Raw genomic sequence first — 25177 nt, forward strand, 5'->3', positions numbered from 1 at the left:
TTTTCATTTCCAGAGTTGTTCCATGCCCATTCCCCATTCCCCATTCCCCAGTGAAGGCTTCCTGTCATCAGTGGGATGAAAGGCCCCAGGATTTCCAGGGCAGGAATGCAGCAGTGTGGGCAGAAGACTCAGATCAAGTGCTGGACAGGTTCAGAGCAGACGACAATAGCCTGGGTCACTCTGCTCATCTCGCCTCATCTCACCCCAATGGTCACTTACTGTTGCTTCCCCGGATGTATGTGTTGCACTGCCAGGTTTTCACCCCACCCTGCCTAATACTGCCCGGTTCCCAGGGGTCCTCAGAAGAATCCATGGTTCATGGTGTTCCTATGTGTGTTCTTGTCTTTTGTGTACTTGTAAGCAGCCAGGTTTTTGTGAATGCACATGGGAACACAAATTTTTGCATGATTCCATGCCAGCGTGCCTGAGCCTGTGTGTATGTGTCGTTGTGTGTCACTCATCAAGAGGGCATGTGCTGGTTATGGCAGGGATACTGTCCGCTGCTCTATCCATGAGCACCACAGAGCAGCATGTTCCCCGGGGCAAAAGGAGCCCGAGTGCAGCTGAGCGGTGATGGCACCAGCCTGCTGGAGGTGTATCCAGGGAAGAGGCACTGAAATGTAGCCCCTGCCTCCTGACACCTCCTTCTCCTGCCCCTGCAGAGCTCACACTCTGCTGCTGCCTATTTCAGGCCACAACGAGGATGGTTTCACTCCATTTTGGATCCTTAGTTGAATTCAGTGTGACACTATTTAGAGTTCCTCAGCACGGCCTCTCCAGGCCAGGGCACAGCTGCTCTCCCCAATGCTAGAGAGTTCAAAGGATGCGGATTGCATTCTGGGCAAGGAGAAAGGCTAAGCAATCCTGCCCACCTTGTGCTGGCTGCCCCTGAGTGCACTTCTTTCCAATGCAGTGTCGGTGGTGTCTGGGGTGGGACATGGCTCTCTCTCATGTCCATGTCAATGCCAAACGTATTTATGTAGCTTATCAACCTGGTGCGGGGACAGGCAGGGGCTGAGACCTTGGATCAAACAGGTCCTGAATGAAAGGAACATGAAGCCTGACATTGCTGTGCTGTGAGTGGAAGGACAGACCCTGCGGCTTGCACAGGAAAGCCAAAGAACTAATGACCACTTTGGACTTCAGCCAATAAGGTCCATCATGTCCCACATTGGAATCTCAGTCTGAGCCCAGCAACTGTCCCTGGGAGGGAAGGGACATTGGATTCAAGACCACATCCCCCAAAGCCAGCTACTGTCCCACAGGGCTGTCCAGTATAGACCCTCTTTCTGACAAGGGCTGTGCCCAGTGGGGAAATTTTCTAAGGCCATCTCCCCTCCTGAATATCGGTCGCCCTGTGCTCACATCAAGCTTGGAGACAGTACAGCCAAGGGCTTTCCCCCTTGCCTTCGAGAGACCTTAGTGAGATCAGAGCCAGGGAGCTCTGCTGGGAGAGCTCAGCCAGGGCAGGTTCCCCTCTCCGTGGAGCTGCTGTTTCTGAGCTGAGGCTCTAGTGTAGCCACGATAGCTGACTGTTCCTTTTCTATTGCTACCTGAGAGCATCCAGCAGAACCCCGTGCCCTTCCCTTCCACATCTGCTTTTAAATGTCCAAGTTTTGTCCAAGAATGTCCGAGACCTATTCGAGAAAATAAGAGTACTGTTAAAATAGCAAGCACTTGACCTCCAAACCTTCCTGCCATGCCCTGCTGCTGTGCCATTTGCCCTCCCCTTGGCTCCTTCCAGGCCACCAGCGTCCCCGTGGCCGAGGTGCCCGTGCCGGGGACAGCCGGTGCCTGCCCTCCCTCACAGCCGGTGTAGCTGCGGGCAGCTCTGCTCCGGCCGGTCTCTGCCCCGGTGCCGCCTTCCTGCTCAGGGCGCAGGGCTGAGCCCCGGGGCGGAACTGGCGGAGGCGGAGAGGAGAGTAGAGGAGGTGGCGGAGAGAAGGGGGCACGGCAGGAGCAGAAAGCCGAGGCTGGCGGCGGGCAGCGAGGCACGGGCGGCGGAGCGGCGGGATGCAGCGGTACCGGCGCGCAGGGCTGTCGGGGCTGGCCGTGCTGCTGCTGGGTGTGTGGGGCTGGTGGCGGCAGGCAGTGGGCTGTGTGTTACCAGCGCTGGAGCCGGGGCTCTCCTGCTCCTTCTCGAACCTTATTCCCCCTCTGTTCTCCTTTCTACAGACATCCCTTCTGCCCTCAATGAGGACATTCCCTCCCAGATGACCTGTCTCACTCTGTTACTCCATCCATCCATCCATCCATCCATCCATCCATCCATCCATCCATCCATCCATCCATCCATTCCTCCCAGTCCATATCTTTTCCTTATTCCTTTCTCCTCGTCTTTATTCTGTTCTTCCAAACATCCCTCCTACATTCTTGTCTCCAACCAAGCACTCTCAGAGAAATTTTCTCTCCATACTTTGTTCTCTGAACATATCCCCATCATCAGTGACCTGTCTTCTCCCCTCTCCTGGTGCATGACATTTCCTGCTGAAGCAAAGTGATTCTTCTTTTCTTCTTGGCAGTGGCTGCAGGCAGAACCCAGGTGCAGCAAGAGCCGTTGGCAGAGACCACCGAGGGCGCCGGCATCAGCATCAACTGCTCCCACCCCAACATAAAGATCACCTACTTCATCCACTGGTACCGTCAGCTCCTGGGCCGAGGCCCTGCATACCTCGTGAGCAGCCTAAAAGACTCCAAAGAGCTGCGGGACCCGCTGGGGCGGCTGTGGGTGTCGGCAGAGCGCCGCTCCAGCGCCCTGTGGCTCGCCCGGCCCCGGCGCGGCGACGCGGCGGTGTATTACTGTGCCGTGGGTCTCCCACGGGGAGAGGAGCCGGGGCTGCAGCCGGGCAGGAACCGGCGCGGGCGGGGCCGGGCGTGTGTGTTGTGGGCGGAGGAACAGCCCTGGGCGGGCCCGCCAGGGGGCGCTGCGCTCCGCCCGCCGGGGCCCCTCCGGACAACCGGAAGGGGTTTCACAGTTCGTTCCCCTGTAAAAGCTCAGATATACAATGGAAAACTGAGTCCTCCAGCTACAGAATTTCAGACACCTGCCCAAATGTTCCTGCTAGTGTTACAAAGTCATTGCGTGGGGTCAGAAGTTGAAGCTCCCCAGCGGCAGGAGAAGGGCATGTCGAGGTCAGAGGCACCTTCAAACGCTCCCCACAGGGGCTCAGTGGTGAGACCAGGAGCTTGTTTGACAGGATTCAGCACCTTGGCAGCTGGGGCCCAGGAGACAGGGTAAACCGCTTGGCCTGGACACACTGAGCGCAGCCTCAAGGCATGCCAGGTTTCTCCTTGAGGGATGAGTCAGAAAGGGATTTACTGAGTTGCCCTCAGGGGCTGGAGGTCTGAAGGGAATGAGAGCTGGCAGGAGGCCTCTGGTAAGAGGCTGTGGGCTCCAGCCAGGCCCCGGGGAACTCTGTGTGACTCAAGCAGCTGACAGAGGTGGTCAAACCCATGGGCAGAGGCTTCCAAGGCACAGAGTGAAGGATCTGTCTTGCTCCCTGTCCCCGTCCCCAGCACCATGGGGCTTCCCCCACCTGACCGGAACCGGCATCAGCACCAGCACTGGGCGTGGCATCAGCATCCACCATGGCCCCAGCACCGGCATCACCGGGTCCTCCTTGGAGTCAGTGCCTGGGCTCAGCCCCATTTCTCATCAATGGCTCCTGTGGATCTGTGCTCCTGAAGGCAGCGGACAGCCCCTTGGTCAGCAGACACATGGAGACTGAGATGCTCAGTGCAAGGCAGGGAGGGGAGTGTGGTGTTTCCTACAAGATTCTCTTGCTTCCCCATAAAGTGCTCCCAGTGTTCTGGGTAACGTGGCGTCCTCTGGCCTGTCCGTAAAGGCCTGACAGCTTTGTCTCAGAAATGCCTCACAGACGTAGAATAAGTTGCAATGGCAGTCATCCACCCCAGCGAACCATAAATGTTTGTAAGAGCTCCTTCAAGTTCTCTTTACTGTGGCCTACCACCTGCTCCTCAGCCCTGTCAGGGCCAGACCTTCACCTGGGCTGTAGTGGTTCCCTTGCTTTGCAGCAGTGCTTGATTTTATTCCTCTGACACCAATGGAGACAAAGAATTCACCCCAGAACGCCTTTGGATCCTCCCTCTTGCCTAGGTAGCTGATTCCTTCTGGACATGACAAAGCTGTTTCAAACAGGGCAGTACGTTGCCCCAAAGGAAACACCAATATAGTCAAACAGGGGGACCTCCCCAGGGGGCACATGCTTCTGCTTGTCTTTGTCTTCTCCGTGCATCTCCTAATCATAGTGGGAATAGCCTCATGGTTGTCACCGCAGGATCCTGAGGTAGCTCTTCCTTGGCTGGTTTTCCTTCTTGGAGATCTGCTGTGCCACCACCGTTGTCCCCAGATGCTGGAGGCATTCCATCATTTGTGTTTCCTGCTTTCCTTTTCCCACTTCTTCCTAGGTATGACTGAGTTCCTGATCCTCTCAGCCACGTCCTTTGATCATTCTGTCACCATATGCAAGCTGCTCGGTGAAAAATGCTGTCACGACAAAGAAAGTCTGCTTCCTGCCAGCACTGGGAGCACGCACAGTCGGCTTTATGGTCATCTTTGCCCAGGTGGCTCTGCTGCTGCAGTGCCCTTTCTGCACCAAGAAGGTTGTTGACCAGTTCTACCGAGATGCTGGGCCAGCAGGATCATGGCCTGTTTGGGTTGGGTTGACCTTGGCTGGCTGCCAGGTGCCCACCAAGCTGCTCTGTCACCCCCACTCCTCAGGAGGACAGGGGGAGAAAAGAAGACGAAACAAGAGAAAACAAGCTCATGTGTTGAGAGAAGGACAAGGAGATCACTCAGCCATTACTGTCACGGGCAATACAGGCTTGACTTGGGGAAATCAATTTAATGTATTGACAATCAAATCCGAGTAGGATAACAGAAAATAACAAATCTAACAGCACCTTCCCCCCACCCCTCTCTTCTTCACAAGCTCAACTTCACTCCTGACTTCTCTACTTCCTCCTCCCAAGCATCTCAGGGGGAAGGGGAACGGGGGGTGCAGTCCGTTCATAACGCTTCTTCTCTGCCACTCCTTCCTTCTCGTGCTCTTCCTCTGCTCCAATGTGGAGTCCTTCCCATGGGAGACTTTGTGAACCGCTCCAACACAGGCCCTTCCCATGGATTGCAGTTCTTCATGAACTGCTCCAGCATGGGCCCTTTCCATGGTCTGCAGTCCTTCAGGCACAGATTGTTGCAGTGTGGGTCCCCCGCAGGGCCACAGGTTCCGCCAGAAAACCTGCTGCAGTGTGGGGTCCTCTCCACGGGGCCACAGGTCCTGCCAGCAGCCTGGTCCAGCGTGGGGTCTCCATGGAGTCACAGCTTCCTTCAGGGCACATCTACCTGCTGTGGTGTGGGGTCCTCCATGGGCTGCAAGTGGATATCTGCTCCACCTCTAACCTCCATGGGCTGCAGGGGGACAGCCTGCGTCCCCATGGTCTTCACCATGAACTACAGGGGAATCTCTGCTCTGCGCCTGGAGCACCTCTTCCCACTCCTTCTTCACTGACATTGGTGTCTGCAGGGCTGTTTCTCTCACCTATTCTCACTCCTCTCTTCCAGCTGCTCTTGCGCAACTGTTTTTTCCCTTCTTAAATATGTTAGCATAGAGGTCCTACCACTATCGCTGGATGGCTCCGATTTAGTCAGTGGCGGACCTGTCTTGGAGCCGGCTGGAGCTGGTTCTGTTCAACATGGGACAGATGCAACTTCTGTCATCTTCTCACAGAAGCCACCCCTGCAGCCTCCCTGATACCAAACCCTTGTCCAATAAACCAGATACAGTCCACCCCTCGCCTCTGTGAATCGCATATTTGAGAATTGTCCTTAATAGATGCATTCATCACACAATCTACAATGTTCACAAACTTCTCTTACATCAACAAAAAAGAATTCCTCACACCAAAATCGAAATAACACCATCACAACACCCACTAAGGTGGGCAATTTACACACACTCCACGCCCCGTCCCTCCACAACAATGACATCAGCAGCAATTCCCCACAATTATTCCACTCTCTGGTCTCTAGCAATGTTTAGTCCATGTTCCAGGGTTCCCCAGGGCTCAATTTCAGGGCCAGTCCTCTTTAATGGTTTCATAAATGATCTGGAGGCAGGAATCAAATGTACCTTGAGTAAGTTTGCCAACGATACTAAACCAGGAGGAGCTGTGGACTTCCTTGAGGGTAGAGAGGCCTTGTAGAGAGATCTGGGTAAACCAGAGCACTGGGCAATCACCAGCCATATGAAAAGCAACAAGATCAAGTGACAGATTCCTCGCCTGGGATGAGGTAATCCTGGTTACACATACGAACCGGGGGATGAGAGGCTGGAGAGCAGCCCCGTGGAAAGAGGTCAGAGGGTTTGGGTCGATGGCAAGTTGAATATGAGTCACCAGTGTGCCCTGGCAGCCAAAAGGGCCAACAGTGTGCTGGGGTGCATCAAGCCCAGCGTAGCTAGCTGTTTTTGGGAGATGATTGTCCCACTCTACACTGCACTAGTGTGGCCCCACCTCGAGTCCTGTGTGCGGTTATGGGCGCCTCAACTTAAGAAGGACAGCAAACTATTGGAGTGTGTCCAAGAGAACGGTGATCAAGATGGTGAAAGGTCTCGAGGGCAAGACTTAGGAGGAGTGGCTGAGGTCACTTGGTAGGTTCAGCTTGGAGAAGAGAAGGCTGAGGGGTGACCTCATTGCAGTCCACAATTTCCTCAAGGAGGGGCAGTGGAAGGGCAGGTGCTGATCTCCTCTTTCTGGTGACCAGTGACAGGACACATAGAAATGGTATGAAGCTGCATCAGAGAAGCTCAGATTGAACATTAGGAAAAGGTTCTTCACTGAAAGGGAGATCGGTCACTGGAACAAGCTCCCCAGGGAAGTAGTCACAGCACCAAGCTTGTTAGAGTTGAAGGAACGTATGGATGATGCTCTTAGTCATATGGTTTAGTTTTAGGTAGAATCATAGAATCATAGAATCATAGAATCATTTAGGTTGGAAAAGACCCTTAGGATCATTGAGTCCAACCATCAACTCCACCCTATGAAGTTCTCCCTTACACTATATCCCTTAACACCACATCTAAACAAGTCTTAAACACATTCAGGGATGGTGAATCCACCACCTCCCCGGGCAGCCTATTCCAGTGTCTAACCACTCTTTCTCTGAAGAATTTTTTCCTAATGTCCAGCCTAACCCTACCCTGCTGCAGCTTGAACCCATTCCTTCTTGTTCTATCACTAATTACCTGTGAGAAGAGACCAGCAGCAACCTCTCGACAATGTCCTTTCAAGTAGTTGTAGAGAGTGATGAGGTCTCCCCTCAGCCTCCTGTTCCTCAAACTAAACAGTCCCAGCTCCTTCAATCGCTCCTCATCAGATTTATTCTCCAGGCCCTCCACCAGCTTCGTTGCCCTCCTCTGCACTCGCTCCAGCACCTCGATATCTCTCTCATATTGAGGTGCCCAAAACTGGCCACAATACTCAAGGTGTGGCCTCACCAGTGCTGAGTACAGGGCGACAATTACCTCCCTACTTCTGCTGGTCACACTATTTCTAATACAAGCCAGGATGCCATTGGCTTCTTGGCCACCTGGGCACACTTCTGGCTCATGTTCAGCCGCTTGTCAATTAGAACCCCCAGGTCCTTTTCTGCCGGGCAGCTCTCCAGCCACACTTCCCCAAGCCTGTAGCAATGCATGGGCTTGGGGAAGTGTGGCTGGAGAGCTGCCTGGCAGAAAAGGTAGTCCTGCAAGAAGCAGGGAGTTGGACGCGATGATCCTTATGGGTCCCTTCCAACTCGGGATATTCTAAGATTCTATGACATGCCAGCACACATAAAAATACATGTGCATATACATTCAGTTACATGGGAACCCCTGCGCAAGCACACACACACACACAATTTCACCCCTGAGACTTGTCACTACATAAGTGTTCACATATGCTTATACACACTTGCACCTAGATATATATGCAAGCTCCTGTACTGAGGAGAAATAACTGGACTCCAGACGATCCAATGTGAATCAACAGAAGCCGTTTATTAAGCACAGATCATCATCTTTTATACCCTGTGTTGTAGCCGTACATGCCACTTGCTTATTTCTGATTAGCTGGTTACACTGTCCACGCGCTGTCCATGCAGTTCATTCACACATCAGATTGGTTACAAGAATTCACATAGTAAATTGCTTAGTCATTAGCACAATATGTTTTCTGCCTTCTCAGTTCCCGTTTTTCCCATGTACTAATTCCATCTTCTACCACCTGTTTTGCCCTTAATCCAATCTCTCATAGTAGGGAGGCTGGCTCACATGACCATTTTCTCTCAGACACATTCCTACAATACGCCCTTTTTCTTCTTGAGCCAGCCAGACCTTATGCATGGCATTTTCTATCATGTCAGTCACTTTGCGGAGAACACACAAGGCTGCCATAATCAATAATAATATAACCAACAATAGCATGAGCCCTTGCTTTAGTAAATCTGATAACCATCCCATTATACCCCATGAGCTTAACCAATCATCAAAACCGTTTTTAACCACTTTTAATTTGGACGTGTTATCCTTCAGCTCCCGTAACTGCTTATGAATGGATGATAAGTGGTCAGAAAGGTTCATACAACACATACCTTCAAAATCTTCACATGCATGACCCTGAGCCAACAGCAAAAATCAATCATCACCCCTATGGTGTCTCCACAAAAGTTCACGAGGGACGTGTTAAATGTTGGGTAAACTGAATTGAATCCTGCTGTATTAAAAGAAGCCGAAATACCAAGGGTTCTCAATTTTGTGCTCAGCTGCAACTTCCAATCACAAAGATAAGCCCAACACTAATTCTCAGTGGCATCTTCAAATATCAGTACCCTTGCCCTTCTTTCTGCGCTGTAGATGACCGAACCTGTTGCTACAGTGACGTACTACCTGTTCCCACTAGTCCTCTGGAACCGACCAAACCTCTGGCAGTAGCACTGCGTAACAGCACTGTATGCCACACCTTGACCAATCCTTGTGAATGGTAGACTTCCCTAATCTCCTGTCGCTCAGCCAGCTCGTGTTGAGGTGAACCTGACTCTGTGTACTCTATTGCAATAGCTAAACGAATTAAACCCGTCACCTTACTTAGTTCTTTATTAAAACACACAGCACGCCAGATTTAAAACACACAGCACACTGGATTTAAAACACACAGCACACCCTGTCACCTTACTTAACTCCTTATTAAAACACACAGCACACCGGAATTAAAATACACAGCACACTGGATTAAAAACAGACAGCATACCCTGTCACTTTACCTAATTCCTTATTAAAATACACAGCACACTAAAATTAACATACACAGCACACCGGATTTAAAACACACAGCACACCGGGTGGCAGCACATGGTCTTTCAAACCACCACCGGCCTCAACAATCCTCACAAGGCACAAGGATCTATGGGTCACAGTTCCACACCTAGGGCACTGCACTTCTTCAGCCCTCATTGTCGTTGTTGGTATTGTGGGGTAACTCATTTGAATCCGTCTGCTCAAACCAGGGCTTTATCCGCTTGGCTGGTACCCATCTGGTTCCGGCATCTGTAGCGACACAGGCATATCCTCGACCCCAGGTTAATAGTCTACACGGTCCTTCCCACTTCCCTGTCACACTGTTTTTAACTGCTACCATGCCATTTTCCTGCCTAAAATCTCCCAGGTCTCTCTGCAGGCCTGTGCCGTGCCGCACGATTGGAGGTACAAGGCAGTGTTGAGGAAGGCGTAGGAAGTTCAGGATGTAAATGGCTTTGTTCGGTCGATCTACAGGACTCAGCCCTTGCTCTCCCCCTTTTTGTTTTTGAAGTAAATTTTTTAAAGACTGGTTCATGCGTTCCACTATGGCTTGACCCATCAGAGAATGTGGTGTGCCAGTCACATGTGTAATGCCTCACAGCTGTAGAAATACCTCTGTTGAACGGGCTACATACCCTGGGCCATTATCAGTCTTTATCACACGCGGTACACCTAAGGCTGCAAACGCGCATCACAAATGCTTTCGTACATGTTTACTAGATTCACCAGTCTGCACAGTTGCCCAAATTGCAGTTGAATAACAGTCTACACTCAGGTGTATAAATTTCAGTTTTCCAAATTCTGACACATGGGTTACATCAGTCTGCCAGAACTCCAAAGGTCCGTGCCCTTGGGGACTGACGCCTGGGTTGAAGTTAGGTATAAATGGTTGACAATCAGCACAAGTTCACACAATATCATGTGCTTGTTGTTGTGTTAAAGAAAATTCCTTCCTCAATGCCTTCGCATTTTGATGAAAAAAAAAAATCACGCGACTTTTCAGCTTGCTGCATAATGTTCCAAGTTGTTACCAACAGTGTGATAATCCGCAACTGTGTTTCCCTCAGTTAAAGGACCAAGTAAACAGCTATGAGAGCGTATGTGGACAATAAAATAACGAAACTGTCTTTTTCATAAAAGCAACATTAATTGCAGTAAGAGACTAAATAACAATTGGTTCTCTACTTGTTTTATAAATGCTCCTTCAAGTCCTTGAACAATACCAGTAGCATATTGAGATTCTGCCTACATTTAACAGTTCCTGTTGAAATAAGTCAAAGGCCTTTACTGTGTCCCTGAACCATCTACAAACACCGAACAGGTGCCATCAAGAGGCTTTGGTGCTCACAGGATGCGCGGCTGTAAAGGAATTTGTGAAAGTGACTGTAATAGTCTGTGCTAGGGGAAAGAATAATTTATTTGCCCAATATAATGTACTAAGAAGGTTAAGACTTTGTGATAACCAAGGGTCAAGGTCATCCTTTTTGATGGGGACATGTATGTGGCTTGGATCCATTCCAGAAAGCTGGTGACAGCACAAACGACCCTGGAAAAACAATCGTGGTAACATTTCAATCATCATAGTTACTGGTTTTGAAAAGGTATGTGGCAAAAATACCCCCTCTAATGAAGTCAGGCTCTTTGTGAGTGCATCACCGCACTGTCCTATCAGGGCATAAAGTTGAAATTCTTGTAGGAAGGTGTTCAATGCGTCTTGCAGCAGTAGGAGACTATATCTTATCTTGCAACATGCTGTAATGCCTTCGGAGCTGTTGGGGTTAATGAACATAGAACTTATGGGGGGGCGGGGGGGGGTGGGGGCAGACACAGTGCTTCAGGGCATCCCCTGTATCTTCAAAGTGTGCTCATGTCTCTCTCCCCCTCTCTGACCCGAGACAGCCCCCCTATATCCTACACTGCATTGAGTGGAGAAGTACAGGCTAGAGTCACTGCATGCATGGCCAGTGCACGCAGCAAGTCCCACCAGACTCTCCTGCACTGGACTGAGTAGAAAAGTACAGGCTAGAGTCGCTGCACACGTGGCCAGCGTATGCAGCGAGTCTCACCAAACTCATGATCCAGCTTTGCTAACAGCAGCTGTCTGATACGTGACTACATTGTTGTAATCCCTTCTTGTTATCTTCTTCTGTGAAGGTCAGGTTCTCATGGATACACACATAGTTTTTAGAGAACATATTCTACAACTCGTACAAGGGTACGATGCAAAGCGGCATTTACAGCTGATCGTATAATGCTTATTAAACACAGCAAACAGCATACTAAACATAACAGACAAATTCCTTCCACATAGGCAATGAGTATAATTTGCTTCAACCAACCCCACCCCCGAGTCCATCCAGCAAAAAGATTTTCAAAAGTGGTCTCCACAAGTTGCTGGTTCAGTCAGTGCAGTTCCTGCAACTGGGCATGGATGGATTTGGAGCGGTCACTTAGATTCATACAATACAGTCCTTTAAAATCTTGACAACCATGTCTGTGAGCTGAAAGCAAAAAATCAGTAGCAGTTCTGTTTTGCAACATCGCATATCGAATACTATCTACATCTAGCAATAACTCAGAAATAGCGGTACTAGTAGCATTGTTAAACTTATCCTTGGCAGCAAGAGAGTCGTTGTTATCACGAATCCTTGGCAGCAAAAAAGTCCTTGTTAGCAAGAGCGCATGCGGACTCCCTGTTCTCGCTGGTACTGTGCTTTGATCTTCTTCCACAACAGGCCAAGATTCTCAAGCAGCTAGATAAGGTGTCTGAGAGTCCATTACAGGCTTATGTCATCCAAATGTTTTTCTTGCCAGCACCCGAGACTGAATAACGATTGGTGTGATATATGTGTTTTCCAGCACCCAGGTGCGAGTCCCTTGAGTGTATTTACAATCCTCCTCGCCGATCTTCCGTTGCTTTCCCATATTCCACCCCCTTGCTCAAGAGACTGCTTCTGCTGGGGTTCATTTTAGTCTCACAGGGTATAACACAGAGCAATCTACTAAGGCATGCAATAACATATACACATATAGGAAAAAACCCAAAAACATATCTCTATGGTACTGCTTTGAATCAGGTGTCCTATTTCTCTTTTTCTGATGCTTTCTCGTAATGCGTATGGCATACTTTTGTGCTAACGTGGCACATTTCCCATCTAATTGTTCCTGTTTGGTTTCTTTTTTTTTCTTTCTTTTTTTTTCTCTTTTTTTTTCTCTTTTTAATTTTTTTCTTTTTTTTTCTTTTCTCTTTTTTTTTCTTGTCTCTTTTTTTTTTTTCCATCACTTACGACTGACATAAAAGTCTGCCTTTGCAACAAGAGCTCAGTTTCTCATTTTTCCTTAAGTTTCTCATTTTCATACAGAGCATCCTATAGACTTTGTCTCAAGTCCTTTTCCCAATCAACCATGATCTTATAGACAAACAACAAACAACCAGCGATACGCCCTGCACGGGCAAGCCATTCCCGAGAGTGTAAACGTGTCGGCTCGTGAAAACTCCCCCAATATTTCAGGACTTCCATCGGTTCTACAGCCCATCCTGGTGTATCTGCCTGGGGCGCGCTCACCTTACGTCTAAACATTGTGTATATACAAACTTCTTCACTTGACAGAGTGTCAGCCCTAGATGCATATGAGAACAGTACCACACCGGGCAGAACACCTGCTCAAGTGGAGTCACCTAACGACACTGCACACAACAAAAAGCAAACAGTAGCACACATGCTGATCAGCAGGTATAAGGGGGCGCCCACACACACTTACACAGCAGACATAAAAAACCAGCACTTCTATCTCAGGGAGACGACTGGGGAGGGGGTGAGGCGGGCAATGTCAGGAGCAAACAGCTCCGGCTCTGTCCTTCTCTGCTGACATTCTGCCTCCTCCATCGGCCTCAGGTGGAGCAGAGGGGATCAGCAGGGGATCGTCCCAGACCTTCGTACCTGGCCAGTTTGATCCCCCTCCCGTGGGTTCTAATGCTGCAAAAGCCCCGGCTGCCATGGCTCGCTCTGCCTTCATATCTTGTAAGGTCGATAACACCAACCACCATGTTGTCGCTAATGGTGATGCCTCTTTGTCTCCTTTACTTATCACTTCCCACAGTTTTTTCCCAACAGCCTCCTGTATTTCTGGTTTAAAAGCTGTCTGGGGCTCTGGTGCGAATCCGTTCTCTCTGCACCAGGTTAACAACCTTCGGAGCATACGCTCGTCGTATTTCACCCCTCTCTTAGAGGGGATATGCAGGAGAAGTCTTAGTATAGCCCCTTCTTCTTTTGTTACTTGTTGCCCCATCTCCTGCCCCGGCTGCTCACCTCTCTCTGGGTGTCCATGGCCACGTCATCTGTTTCCTCTATTCCGGGTTGCCGCCCAATCCGCCCGGTCTCAGTCCAGCTGAGCCGTCCTCCAGCTGGTGGATCTCCTTCTGGGTCTTCCGCCCCTTGCATTCCGTTGCTCAAGACAAGTGCCAATCGGTATCACGTCGGGGTCACCATCTGAGGAGAAATAACTGGACTCCAGACGATCCAATGTGAATCAACAGAAGCCGTTTATTAAGCACAGATCATCATCTTTTATACCCTGTGTTGTAGCCGTACATGCCACTTGCTTATTTCTGATTAGCTGGTTACACTGTCCACGCGCTGTCCATGCAATTCATTCACGCATCAGATGATTGGTTACAAGAATTCTCATAGTAAATTGCTTAGTCATTAGCACAACATTTTTTCTGCCTTCTCAGTTCCCGTTTTTCCCATGTACTAATTCCATCTTCTACCACCTGTTTTGCTCTTAATCTAATCTCTCATAGTAGGGAGGCTGGCTCACATGACCATTTTCTCTCAGATGCATTCCTACACTGTACAAACACAGACATGTGTTCGTCTGCTCACATGTATGCCCACAGACATACAAACAGACACACACTGACAACACACAAACACTTACCTCCACACCTGCAAAAATGTGTGTGGACACAAACACATGCACAGACATAAACAGAAATGTCCTCGTTCACACGCACGCTGGCAGACACTCACTCTCACGTGTGCATTTGCAAATGCCCACACAAATGCAAATACAGAGGCACAAATATGCCCCCAGGTGCAGACAGATGCATATGCACATGAGGAAGCCCAGCCTCTCCCCACATTCTGAGAAGCAGGACTCCACGGGCAGCTCTCTGCCCCTGTGCCCCTGACAACTTCAGGCAAGTCCTCGAAAGCCTACTGCTAAGAAGAAGACACATGAGGTGCCAGCCACTGTTGGTGGATTTAGTGACAGCAGAGGGCTTTTGGGCTTTTGTGTGTTGGCCAGAAGTAGTTCAACTGATTGTGTTCTCAATTACAGGAAAGAGAGAAGGTGTATTGAGGTCCAAGCAGCGGGGTCTTTTTTTGAAATTCAACCATGTTCACATACCAATTCAGTCCATGAGAGACAAAGTCAAAGCTCAAGACCATCCCTATTGCTGCAGCTCCAGGCATTCTCCACTTTACAAGTCAAAATGATCCCGACGTTTTGCAAGCTCCGGCCCATCCCCGGTGATTGCCGTAAGGCAGTTGTGGAGGTCTGGGACCAGTTCCAGGTTCAATGCAGGGAGAGGTGCTGCCCTGACACGCTCACATGGCAGCAAAGGGTTGTGTGCGGGGGGTGAGCCCCATGGCCTGCAGCTGCAAATGCTGGGGCTGGGACACCAGAGAGGAAGCTGGCCTGATGAAGTTGCCTTAAGATAAATACCATCTCTTCAAAAGACAAACTAATATTAATTAGCAGGTGGCATCAGGAGGAGATTTCAAGCTGCCTGAGCCAAGCCCCAACATCTGTCAGTGAACGTGGCTCATTTGAGCTCAGGGAGCTGCTCTGCTGAGGTGACCATCTCCTCATCTGCTTTTAGCACTGGAGCAGCCGGGAGAGCCAGAGGAGTGGTGGCAGAAGGCTGTGCCCAGCACTGCACAGGCACCGGGAGGACAAGCCTTGTGCCCTGAGAACCTCCCAGAAAGGTTGGCATTTTCCAAGGGTCCTCACCTGGCCTGGAAGGCTCCCATTCAGGTCCCCCCAACTGGGACCTGCCTCCCTTGGAAGGAGTCCCTCTCCCAGCTGTGCTCTGCAAGTGCAGCATCAGGAAGCAAGGTGCCAGACAAACGGTTTTTCCGGCTTTGACAAACATGCAGGTATGGCCTGCTCTGAGCAAGCTCTTGAAATTGGTGACCTGCAGAGGTGCTGTCCAACCTAAATTATGCTATGGAAAGAGTAAAGACAGTTGGGTTAGTTGGTTTGTTAAATGCTAAAAGTAAGGAGAGGACAAATGGAGATCCTACCTGTGTTGAGGAAAGTGAGAATGGAAGGGCTATGGTCAAGTGGAAGGACCGTCTCTTTGGGTTTGAGTGTGTTTTTTTCCCCAATGAGCTTGAGATGGGAACGATTTATGAGATGGGATGGGAAGTGTGGCAGGAAACTTGATTTGTTGGTTCCTGAGACATCTTCTTTTGGACAGAGGAAGAAAGTGCCCAGTGCCTCGTTGGGCTGAGTAGGGCAGCTGGTGTCTGCAGGGTGTGGGGGTGTTGACCGTTGTGTTTCTGAGACCTGCGGGTTTGGGTATGCTGAAAGGAGCTTGGGACTAGACACCATGCAGGAGCCAGGAGAGGCCAACCCAGCCAAGGGCTTGAGGATGGAGAGAGAGAGGACGCAGGCATCAGGGAAGGAGACACTCCCAACACGTTGCAGAGGGGGATGTGTCAGAGAGGTGGGTCACCAGGTGCAGGCCTATCCCCCTTTCACCCCTCACCTTGCAAAGGCAGAAGCTGTTGACTGCAGGAGCAACATGTGCCAGTACTGGGGAAGGGAAAACCGCAGCACAGGCATTTGAGATGCGCTAAGAACAAGCATTTTCTCCTCCCCATTTCATTCTTTGTTCCCCTTGCAGAGCCATTTCCGGCAGCTCTGCTCTCTCGGGGCTCTTGGTGGGGACGTGTGGGTTTTCTGAGTCTGTCCCACACATGCAAGAGGATCGGTCTCAGCACGCACATCAGGTATCTCGTCCTCTCTGCCTTCCTGAGGCAACCACTGGGTAAGGATTGTCTTTGACTGGAGGCATGATTCCTCTTCTTCCCAGGAGACCCACACCCCCTCAACACGTCTCTGCGGGGAGCTGCTCTTGAATTATGGGCAAATGCACCTGCTTTCTCAAGATACTGCTACATAGAGAAAAGATGAGACCAAGAAGAAAGAGCTCCTCTCCTGACCATCATAGACCCCTTGCTTTCCTTTTCTCTTGCCACCCATCCACCTCTCTCTGCCTCTCTCTTCTGATCTCTCCGAGCCCAGTGTTTCACAGACATACCATTGCAGAAGCTCTTTTCTATCTTGGTAGTACACCTTTCCTGACCTTGTACTTGTGTTTTGACACACAGGGTTTTTTGAAAGCTGATGCAGGGACATGAAAGCTCTCTCATGCCACTCACGCTCTTACGGTGTCCCAGTCTCTCTCCAGGCTGGTGCATGTCATGCAGCTTGCCCGGACTATCCATTCCTCCTGCCTCCTCCTCAGGGCCTGGGCTTTCTTTTCCCTCCCTACCTTGACTTCGGAGCCTCCTGAGAGGACAGGGAATGGGGAGCAGCATGAAAGTGCTCACAGGTGTTCCCATGATCTCTCACCATGCTGGAGGTGACCTGGAGCCAGCACAGGAGGGCCAGGCACCACAGGCTCTTCCCTGGACACTCCAGGCAGCAGGAGAGTGGAAATTAAAAGTGTGGGTGAAAGCACAGCTCTCCTCTGGGGGTATCCCAGTGTGAGGTAGTTGGCATTACTGTGTTGTGAGATCCACGCTGAGCTGAGGTGTGAGGCTGCCTGCTCAAAGATACCGCCTTGCTGTACCCATCCATGGGGCTAGTGCTGCAGAGAAAGGAAAAGGGAGCCTGCTCCTCTGACATTTTGCATCTCCTCTTGTTTTGCATTTCAGAGTCTTTCCCTGCACAGTCACTGACCCTCTTTTTCTTCCAGGCACCATGGGATAGACCACTGTCACCCAGCAAGAAGCACAAGTCACAGCGAAGCAGGGAGACACCTCTGAAACCACCTGCACCTACCAAACCTCCAGCTTTGATGCCTTGCTCTGGTACAAACAGAAGAAAGGACAAGCTCCACAGCGTATCTCCTATCAGGCAGCAGCTGGCTACAAGCCCAGTGGCTGTCTCACCACCGTGCTGAACACCACCGAGAAATACAGCCTCCTACAGCTGGAGAAAGTCGAGCTCTCTGACAGTGCCTTCTACCTCTGTGCTTTGCATGACACCCCGGTGCAGGGAGCTTCCTTGGCTGTGCAAGAGCCCAGGGGAGGGAGGGGATGGGTCTGAGCTTGGGGGAAGGGGCCCTCAGGTGTCCCTTGGCAGCGATGCTTCCCCTGTTCACCCAGGGATTTGCAAGACAAGATCCTCTTCCAGGAGAGGACAGTGCCAGTGGCCTGAGAAGAAATAGAAGGGTGGTGAAAGACTCTCAGGTTCCCTTGTTTTCACCAGGGGTTATGTGGTTATTCTGCCCAATGGCTCTGGTGAGCTGGTGGGCAATGCAGGAGGTTGTGGGGGTTTGTGCAATGGTTCCTCACTGCTGCTCTTTGCTTTCTGGATCTCCCTGCTGCACACTGCTTCCTCAGGGTTTCCTGTGGGCCTGTTTCTTTGAGTCTCTGCTCTGAGACGTGTCCCTTAGCGGCTGGAGTTCAAAGAAAGATGGAAAACCTGCCCTCTGGCAATGCTCCTTCCTGGAATTACATGATTGCAATAATTTTCAAAAATACTCAGAACCACCATGCGGACCCTCCAATTGCTGCACGGCCGTGTGCTGAGATCTGGAGGACCTGCTCTCCCCAGTGCACTCTGCCCATCCTTGGAGCCCTTCTCATGCAGTACCTCATAGGTTTCCCGCAGCCCTGCCCCATTTCTTCTGCAGTGTGACCAGGCTGTACAGCTCTATGCAAGATCTCGGTAGGGGAGTAGACCAGCAAGCGGAAGTGAGTAACAGGCTCCGTGAGGAGAAGAGCTGGCCTTAGGGAAAGCTATTTCATGATTCCAACATCAACCTGTGAGTCCCCTTAGCCTTGCACATCTGTGTAACTGCTGGGCTGTGCAGGAAATTCTTTCGGGGTAGAGGGTGTATAGGTGGGCTGCCCTTACTACCCTTGGCCTTGCGTTCAGGCCGTGTGCCCTCATTCAGGGGACAAGTGTGAGGACAAGGATGAGAAGGCCGGATGTTGCTCTGAAGGCTTTTTCTCACACCATCTTTGCTCCTGCATCCTTGGGGGCCACCTTCTGACTGAGCTTCTTTTCCCACCACAGGGCTATCCAGAGCAGGAGGAATTCCCTTCTGCACAGGCTTGTGAGCTGCTGACCTCTCAGAGCCTCCAGCAGCACTGGGGAGCACTCTCTAAGGGAAAGCAATGGTCAGTCTCCTTGTTGCAGGACGTGTTCTGATGCCAAGAGATTCCATGTGAGCAGAGATGCTGGAATACAGGGCCTGATACCCACTGGCTGTGGAGGAGATGAGTATATCTTCCTCAGCTCCAAGGGACAGTGATTGGAAGGGACCCATTACCCCATGTCCCACCCTCCCCTTCCTCTTCTGCTTGTGCCCGCACCTTATCCCCCACCACCCAAGACAATGCCTTTCTTCCTTGGCATAGAAGGACATGTTGACCATGAAAATGATTACACGAAAGCAGACGTAAGTATGAGAAAACTTTAATGACTCTGAGGTGGAAAGAAGTACACTTGTAGAGGAGGTGGCCAGAGCAGGGAGAGGACCAGCAGATGACAGAAGTCTGCTGCCATTGCCCACAGTTGAGACCCCACAGGCCTGTCCCACAGAGGGTGAGGGGCCAGCAGATGCCCCACGGCGGCTTTGCACGTCTTATGGCCTAGAAGAACAAAAAATACCAGAAGAAATGGGAGAGAGAATAAGGCACGGAAGTTAGACTTTGGCCAGATTTTCAGTGAAACCCATCAGCTCTCCTTTGGAAGGGCAGCAATGGCTGCTCAGCCTCCCTAAAATCAATGGCCAGGAGCTTTGTCTTCAATCCAGCATCAGGTTCCTGGGGGCCCTTGTCAGGGCTGTCACCAGCGCATTTAGCAGGGGGGACACCTTCTGCCATAGTAGCGGCTGGAAATGCCAGAGAGGTCACAGCACCCAGAGTTGATGGGCACTCCATCACAGCTGAGGATGCTGCCAACGGCAGCGGAGGTGGAGGATCCCACAACGGTGTTCTGCGGGAAGGAGCTGAGGATGGGGCCGGGCAGGGTCACCACCACGGGGGAGGGCTCGATGACGACAGTGGAGTTCTGGCACTGCCTGACACAGGGCTCATTGCAGCTGTTAGCCAGTGGGGTCGGGCCACAGGGCCGGCAGGGCTAGCACTGGTCATAGCAGGACATGTCTCTGGGCTGCAGGAGCACCTGTGAGAGAGGGCAGAGAGGCAGTAGAGCACATACATATTTGAGGAACAGTCTGCCAGGAGTCTGTCACTCCACCACAAGCATGTCAAAGGCATCTGCTGAGCCAGGAGCTAGAAACTGTGCAGTGAGGCAAAAGGGTTACCAGACACAGTACTGTGAGGATCACCCCGGCCCAACCAGGCTGCTGCCAATCTTTTCAGTGAAGGGCAACCTCAGCCAAGTGCCAAGTCCTCTTTCAAGATAATGCAAAGTGTCTCCAAGCCCAAGGAGGCTGCTGCCTATCTCTTAAGAGAACAGCTCCCTCAACCAAGTCCCAGACACTCTCTGACTCAGACCTTCATCCTTCTTCCCCTTCTCATGGAGAGCAGCACCACAGCCCACTATAGGAGGGAGGAGTACACACCTGCATGAGCAGAAAACAACGCAGGGAAAGGGCTTCAGACTCACCTGGTTCTCAAGGAGGAGGAGGAGAGAGAAGTGGATGGGAGAACAAGGAGTTGGGCTGGTTTTATGGTGGCCCTGACCTGCCCTGGGCCGAGAGGTAGCTTCTACAGAAGTGGCATTGTCTAAGCTGCTCATGATGAACAGAAAACATCCCAGCTAATGACATGGGCTGGGTAGCTGTTTTCTCAATGCCGCCTTCTCATTTCCTAGCTTATGCTGTCCGCCTTCCCTCACGGAGTCTTCTTCTGAGTGCTGGGATTGTGAGACCCCATGATTTCTGGGGCAGGAATGTGTCAGTGCCTGCTGCAGCCTCAGCTCAAGTGCCGAATGGGTGCAGTGCAGGCAAGTGATGTTGGCCTGGGGCACACTGGTGGGGTGGTCTGTGGCTGCATTGACAGGAATGAGCCAAACTACTCCCAACTCTGCAATCCTTGGTCGGTCTCCCAAGAACATACCTTGTCTTTCCCTCCCATCTCACTCCAGTGGTCACTTGTAGGGTGCAGGTGGGCTGCACTGCTGGGTTTCATAGACTCTTCAAATCTTTTAAGCAGGAAACTAAGCAGCCCTCCCCAAGCTATGGGTATTAAAGAGCTGTAAAATTATTTCCCCCATTATTTCAATGCTGATGAAAATCAAAGTTATGCGGGTCCTCTACCAGCACCGGGATATAGCTCTGCCCTGGTGAGGCCACATCTGGAGGAGGAATTTCTTTACTTTGAGGGTGACAGAGCACTGGAACAGGCTGCCCAGAGAGGTGGTGGAGTCTCCGTCTCTGGAGACATTGAAAACCCATCTGGATGCGTTCCTGTGCAACCTGCTCTAGGTGAATCTGCTCTGACAGGGGGGTTGGACTAGGTAATTTCCAGAGGTCCTTTCCAACCCCCATCATTCTATGATTCTGTGATGACCTCCCTTGACCTGCTGACCACACCCTTCTTAATGTACCCAGGAGACCACTGGCCCTCTTGGCCACAAGGACACATTGCTGCCTCACAGTCAACTTGCTGTCCACCAGGACTCCCAGGTCTCTCTCTACAGAGCCACTTTCCAGCAGATCAGATCCTATCCTGTTATTCCTCCCTTGGTGTAGGACCCTACACTTGCCCTTGTTGAACTTTATTAGGTTCCTCTCCACCCAAGTCTCCAGCCGGTCCATGTCTTGCTGTATGGCACCACAGCCTTCTGCTATGTCAGCCAGTCCTCCCAGTTTTGTATCATCACCAAACTTGCTGAGGGTACACTCTGTCCCCTTATCCAGGTTGCTGATGGATGCATTGAACAAGACTGGGCCCAGCACTGACCCCTGAAGAACACCCACTGGTTACAGGCCTCCAACTGGACTCTATGCCACTGTTCCTGGTCTCAAGGACATAGGATTCCTCAAGACTGGTCTTGGCTTGTAAAGACTGAGGCAAAGAAGGCATTCCGCACCTCAGCCTTTCCATGTCCTGTGTTGCCAGGCTGCACAGCATCGGAGAAGGCCCACTCATTCAGCAGGGGGACTACAGTTCCTCTAGCCTTCCTTTTGTCACCTGTGTCCTTAGAGAATCCCTTCTTGTTGCCTTTGACAGCTGTTGCCAGAGTCAGTTCCACTTGGCCTTTGCCTTTCCTAACCTCATCCCTGCATGCTTGGACAGTGTCCCTGGAGTCCTCCCCAGTTTCCTCTGCTCACTTCCTTCTTGTGTTTTAGTTTGGCCAGGAGCTCCTTGTTCATCCATGCAGGCCTCCTGGCATGCTTTCCTGACTTTCTGCTCATTGGGATGGCCCGCTCTTGAGCTTGGAGGAAGTGGTCCAGATGTCTTAAGCCTCTGTTGCCTCCAGGGCTATACCCCACAGGAATTTTCCAAGCAGGTCTTTAAAGGCACCAAAGCCTGCTGTCCTAAAGGCCCAGGTTATGAGCTTGCTATTTACGCTCCTCAGTCCCCTTGGGATCATGAACTCCACCATTTCACGGTCACTGCAACCCAGGCTGCCTTTGATCTTCACATCCACAACAAGCTCTTCCTTCTTGATACCTATGAGGTCCAGCAGAACACCTGTCCTCATGGGATCCTCTATCACTTGGGGGATGAAGTTGTCATCCATGCACTTGAGGAAACGTGCTTATGTCCTGCTGTGCTGCTCCTCCAGCAGATATTGGGGTGGTTGAATTTTCCCATGAAGGCCAGTGAATATCAGACTGCTCCTGCCTGCCTGTAGAGGGTCTCCTCTGCTGGTTCTTCTTGGTCAGGTGTCCTATAGGAGACACCCACTACAGTATGTTCTTTATCTGTCTTCTCTTTAATGCTTACCCACAAGCTCTTGGTTGGCATATCACCCATCCTCAGGCAGAGCTCCATGCACTCCAGCTGCTCTCTCACAGAAAGAGAAAGTCCCCCTCCTCATCTTTTCAATCTGTCTTCTGAAAGAGCCTGTATCCCTCCACTGAAACATGCCAGTCATGGGAGCCATCCCACCCTGTCTCCATGATCCCAACATGATTGTAGCCCTGCAACTGCTCACTGATCTCTAACTCCTCACATTTATTCTCTTTAAGGGCAATGAACTGTTTTGTAGTTGTAAACCCGTAGGTGGGGCTGAAGCCTTCCACTTGGTGCCAGAAGTCACCAGCATCCATCCTCCAATTGTCCTCTGCAAATCTGCTTTTAGGAGTCTACAAGCAGTATTCAGTTTTTAAGAACCATCTTTTAAAAGCACAGGAACAGGCAATTCCATTGTGTTTCATGTTAAGCAAGCAGGGCAGAAGACCTCATGGAACTCAAGAGGAAAAAGAAATTGTAAAAACTCTGGAAGGAAGGTCAGGCTTCGCAGGAAGGTTATAAAGGTGTGGTTCACATATGCAGGGAAAAGGCAGGAAAGGCCAAGGCTCAATGAGAGTTGAGAGTTGGCCCGTCTTGTGTCAGTCAACAAGAAAGGATTTTTAAGTACGTAGACAGCAAGAGGAGGTCTAAAGGAAACACTGAACAAATACCTGTTGAAGATGGTCACTTGACTGAAGTCCTGTTGAACTACTTAGATATCCTTCTATGATGAGGTCACCCACCTAGTGGATGAAGGGAAGGTGGCGGATGGAGTTTTTCTGAATTTTACTAAGGCTTTTAATAGTGTCCCTATCCTTCTGGAAAAGTTGGGAAGTCAAGTGAGTTCTGGAGAGTCAACTGTGGGATGAGCAGGAATATGGTGTGCTGGGAGAAAAACTGGCTGAAAGGCAGGGCTCAAAGGGTTGTAGTGAATGGGGCTACATCTGGCTGATGACCAGTCAGCACTGGTGCTCCTCAGGGCTCAATTCTAGGGATGGTTCTGTTCAATATTTTGATCAGTGATCTGGATGTAGGAGTTGAGTGTGCCATGAGCAATTTTGCTGATGATACCAAACTGGGAGGTGTTGAGGCGTCTCTGGAGGGACAGGAGGCCTTGCAGAGGGATCTAGGTAAATCAGAGCATTGGGCAATCATTAATGGCATGAAATTTAACAAGTCCAAATGACAGATTCTGCATCTGGGATGGAGTAACACCAGACACAGGTATAAATTTGGAGAGGAGTGGCTGGAGCTGCCCTGCAGAAAGGGATCTGGGGGTGCTGGTTGTCAGCAGGCTCAAAAGGAGTCAGCAGTGTGCCCTGGAGGCCAGAGGGCAAACCACAGCCTGGGGTGCATTAACACAGTCCAACCAGCCGGTCAAGAGAGGGGATTATCCCACTGCATCAAGCACTGGGGTGGCCTCCCCTTGAGTACCGTGTGTATTTCGGGGCCCCACAAGTTAAGAAGGAAGTGAAGGTGCTTGAATGCATCCAGAGGAGGACAACAAAGCCTGTGAAAAGGCTGGAAGGAATGTCCCATGAAGAGTGGCTAAGAACTTTGGGCTTGTCTAGTTTGGAGAAAAGGAGTCTGAGAGGTGACGTCATGGCTCTCTATAGCTTCCTGAGGAGGGGAAGTGGAGAGGGAAGTGCTGATGTCTTCTCCCTGGGATCCAGTACCACGACACAGAGCAATGGTTCAAAGCTGCATCAGGAGAGGTTCAAAGTTGTCATTAACAAACAGTTCTTCACCAAGAGAGTGGTCATACACGGGGACAGGCTTCCTAAAGAGGGGGTTGATGCCTGTCAGTAGTTAAGAGGCATTTTTGGACAATGCCCTTAATAACATGCTTTAACTTTTTTAACTTGCAACTGCTTGACGACTGACGAATGCCCACTGCTTGCTGTTTGTTATGCCTGAGAATATTCTGTGGTCTTACAGTTGCTGGCAACTGCTGCCTAAGGAAGTGCTCTGGAAAGATCCTTTTAGCAAATTTGTGGAGGACGTAAGGTTTGCTCTTCTGCTCATTTACAGAGCTTTAGGTAAAGCAGGGATGGACTATTTGGGGGAAAAAGAAGCACCTAGTCCATGAAAATTAGCACGAGCAACTATGGGGGCTGTAATGACCTGGGAAAGACAGGAGGACTGACACAGTCCTCTCTTTGGATGCTGAAATGAGGGACATTCTCCAGACACCAGGTTTGCTGGCCTATGAGAAAGCTTAGGTGTATACAAACGCTCTGCAAAAGTACTTCTCCCACAAGAAGCAGAGCAATCAGAAAGGGGGGACAATAACTGCTGCTTTTCCAGAGAAAAACCAGACAGAGGTGGATAAGCCCCTGGAGACTCCTGAGGACTCCAGCCCTGTTGTTCAGGAAGTGCCTGATAATATGCATCCACGGTATTGGAAGAATGCGCAAGTGCTCCTAGGTGAACTAGGGCAGCACAAGCCTGTTTCTTCTTGGGAAAACCAGGGAAGTTTTGTGTACAAAAGAGATGTCATTAAGGGGTCCCACCTGCATGATTTAGTCCAAGGTATCCTTCAGACTTGTGTCCCATCTGAGAAGACCTGAAGACTAGGATGTGTTTAGGAAAGCCATGGCTGCGGTGAATGTCCCCTCTGGCATCATGGATCATACAACAACCACG

At 50.6% G+C, this 25177-nt stretch overlaps 1 pseudogene and 1 gene segment (V, D, J or C); one reads left to right on the forward strand and one right to left on the reverse strand.

Annotated features, from left to right (window-relative positions):
- Window positions 1-1983: 1983 nt before the first annotated feature.
- On the forward strand, window positions 1984-8990 carry LOC134524707 (T cell receptor alpha variable 26-2-like). The segment is given in 3 exon segments: window positions 1984-2065; window positions 2523-2806; window positions 8913-8990. Coding segments are annotated over 3 exon segments (414 nt in total).
- A 10470-nt stretch (window positions 8991-19460) lies between these two features.
- On the reverse strand, window positions 19461-19766 carry LOC134524434 (feather keratin Cos1-1/Cos1-3/Cos2-1-like; annotated as a pseudogene).
- Window positions 19767-25177: the final 5411 nt, after the last annotated feature.

Source organism: Chroicocephalus ridibundus, chromosome 17 (genome assembly GCF_963924245.1).
Source record: "Chroicocephalus ridibundus chromosome 17, bChrRid1.1, whole genome shotgun sequence".
Classification (NCBI taxonomy): Eukaryota; Metazoa; Chordata; class Aves; order Charadriiformes; family Laridae; genus Chroicocephalus; species Chroicocephalus ridibundus.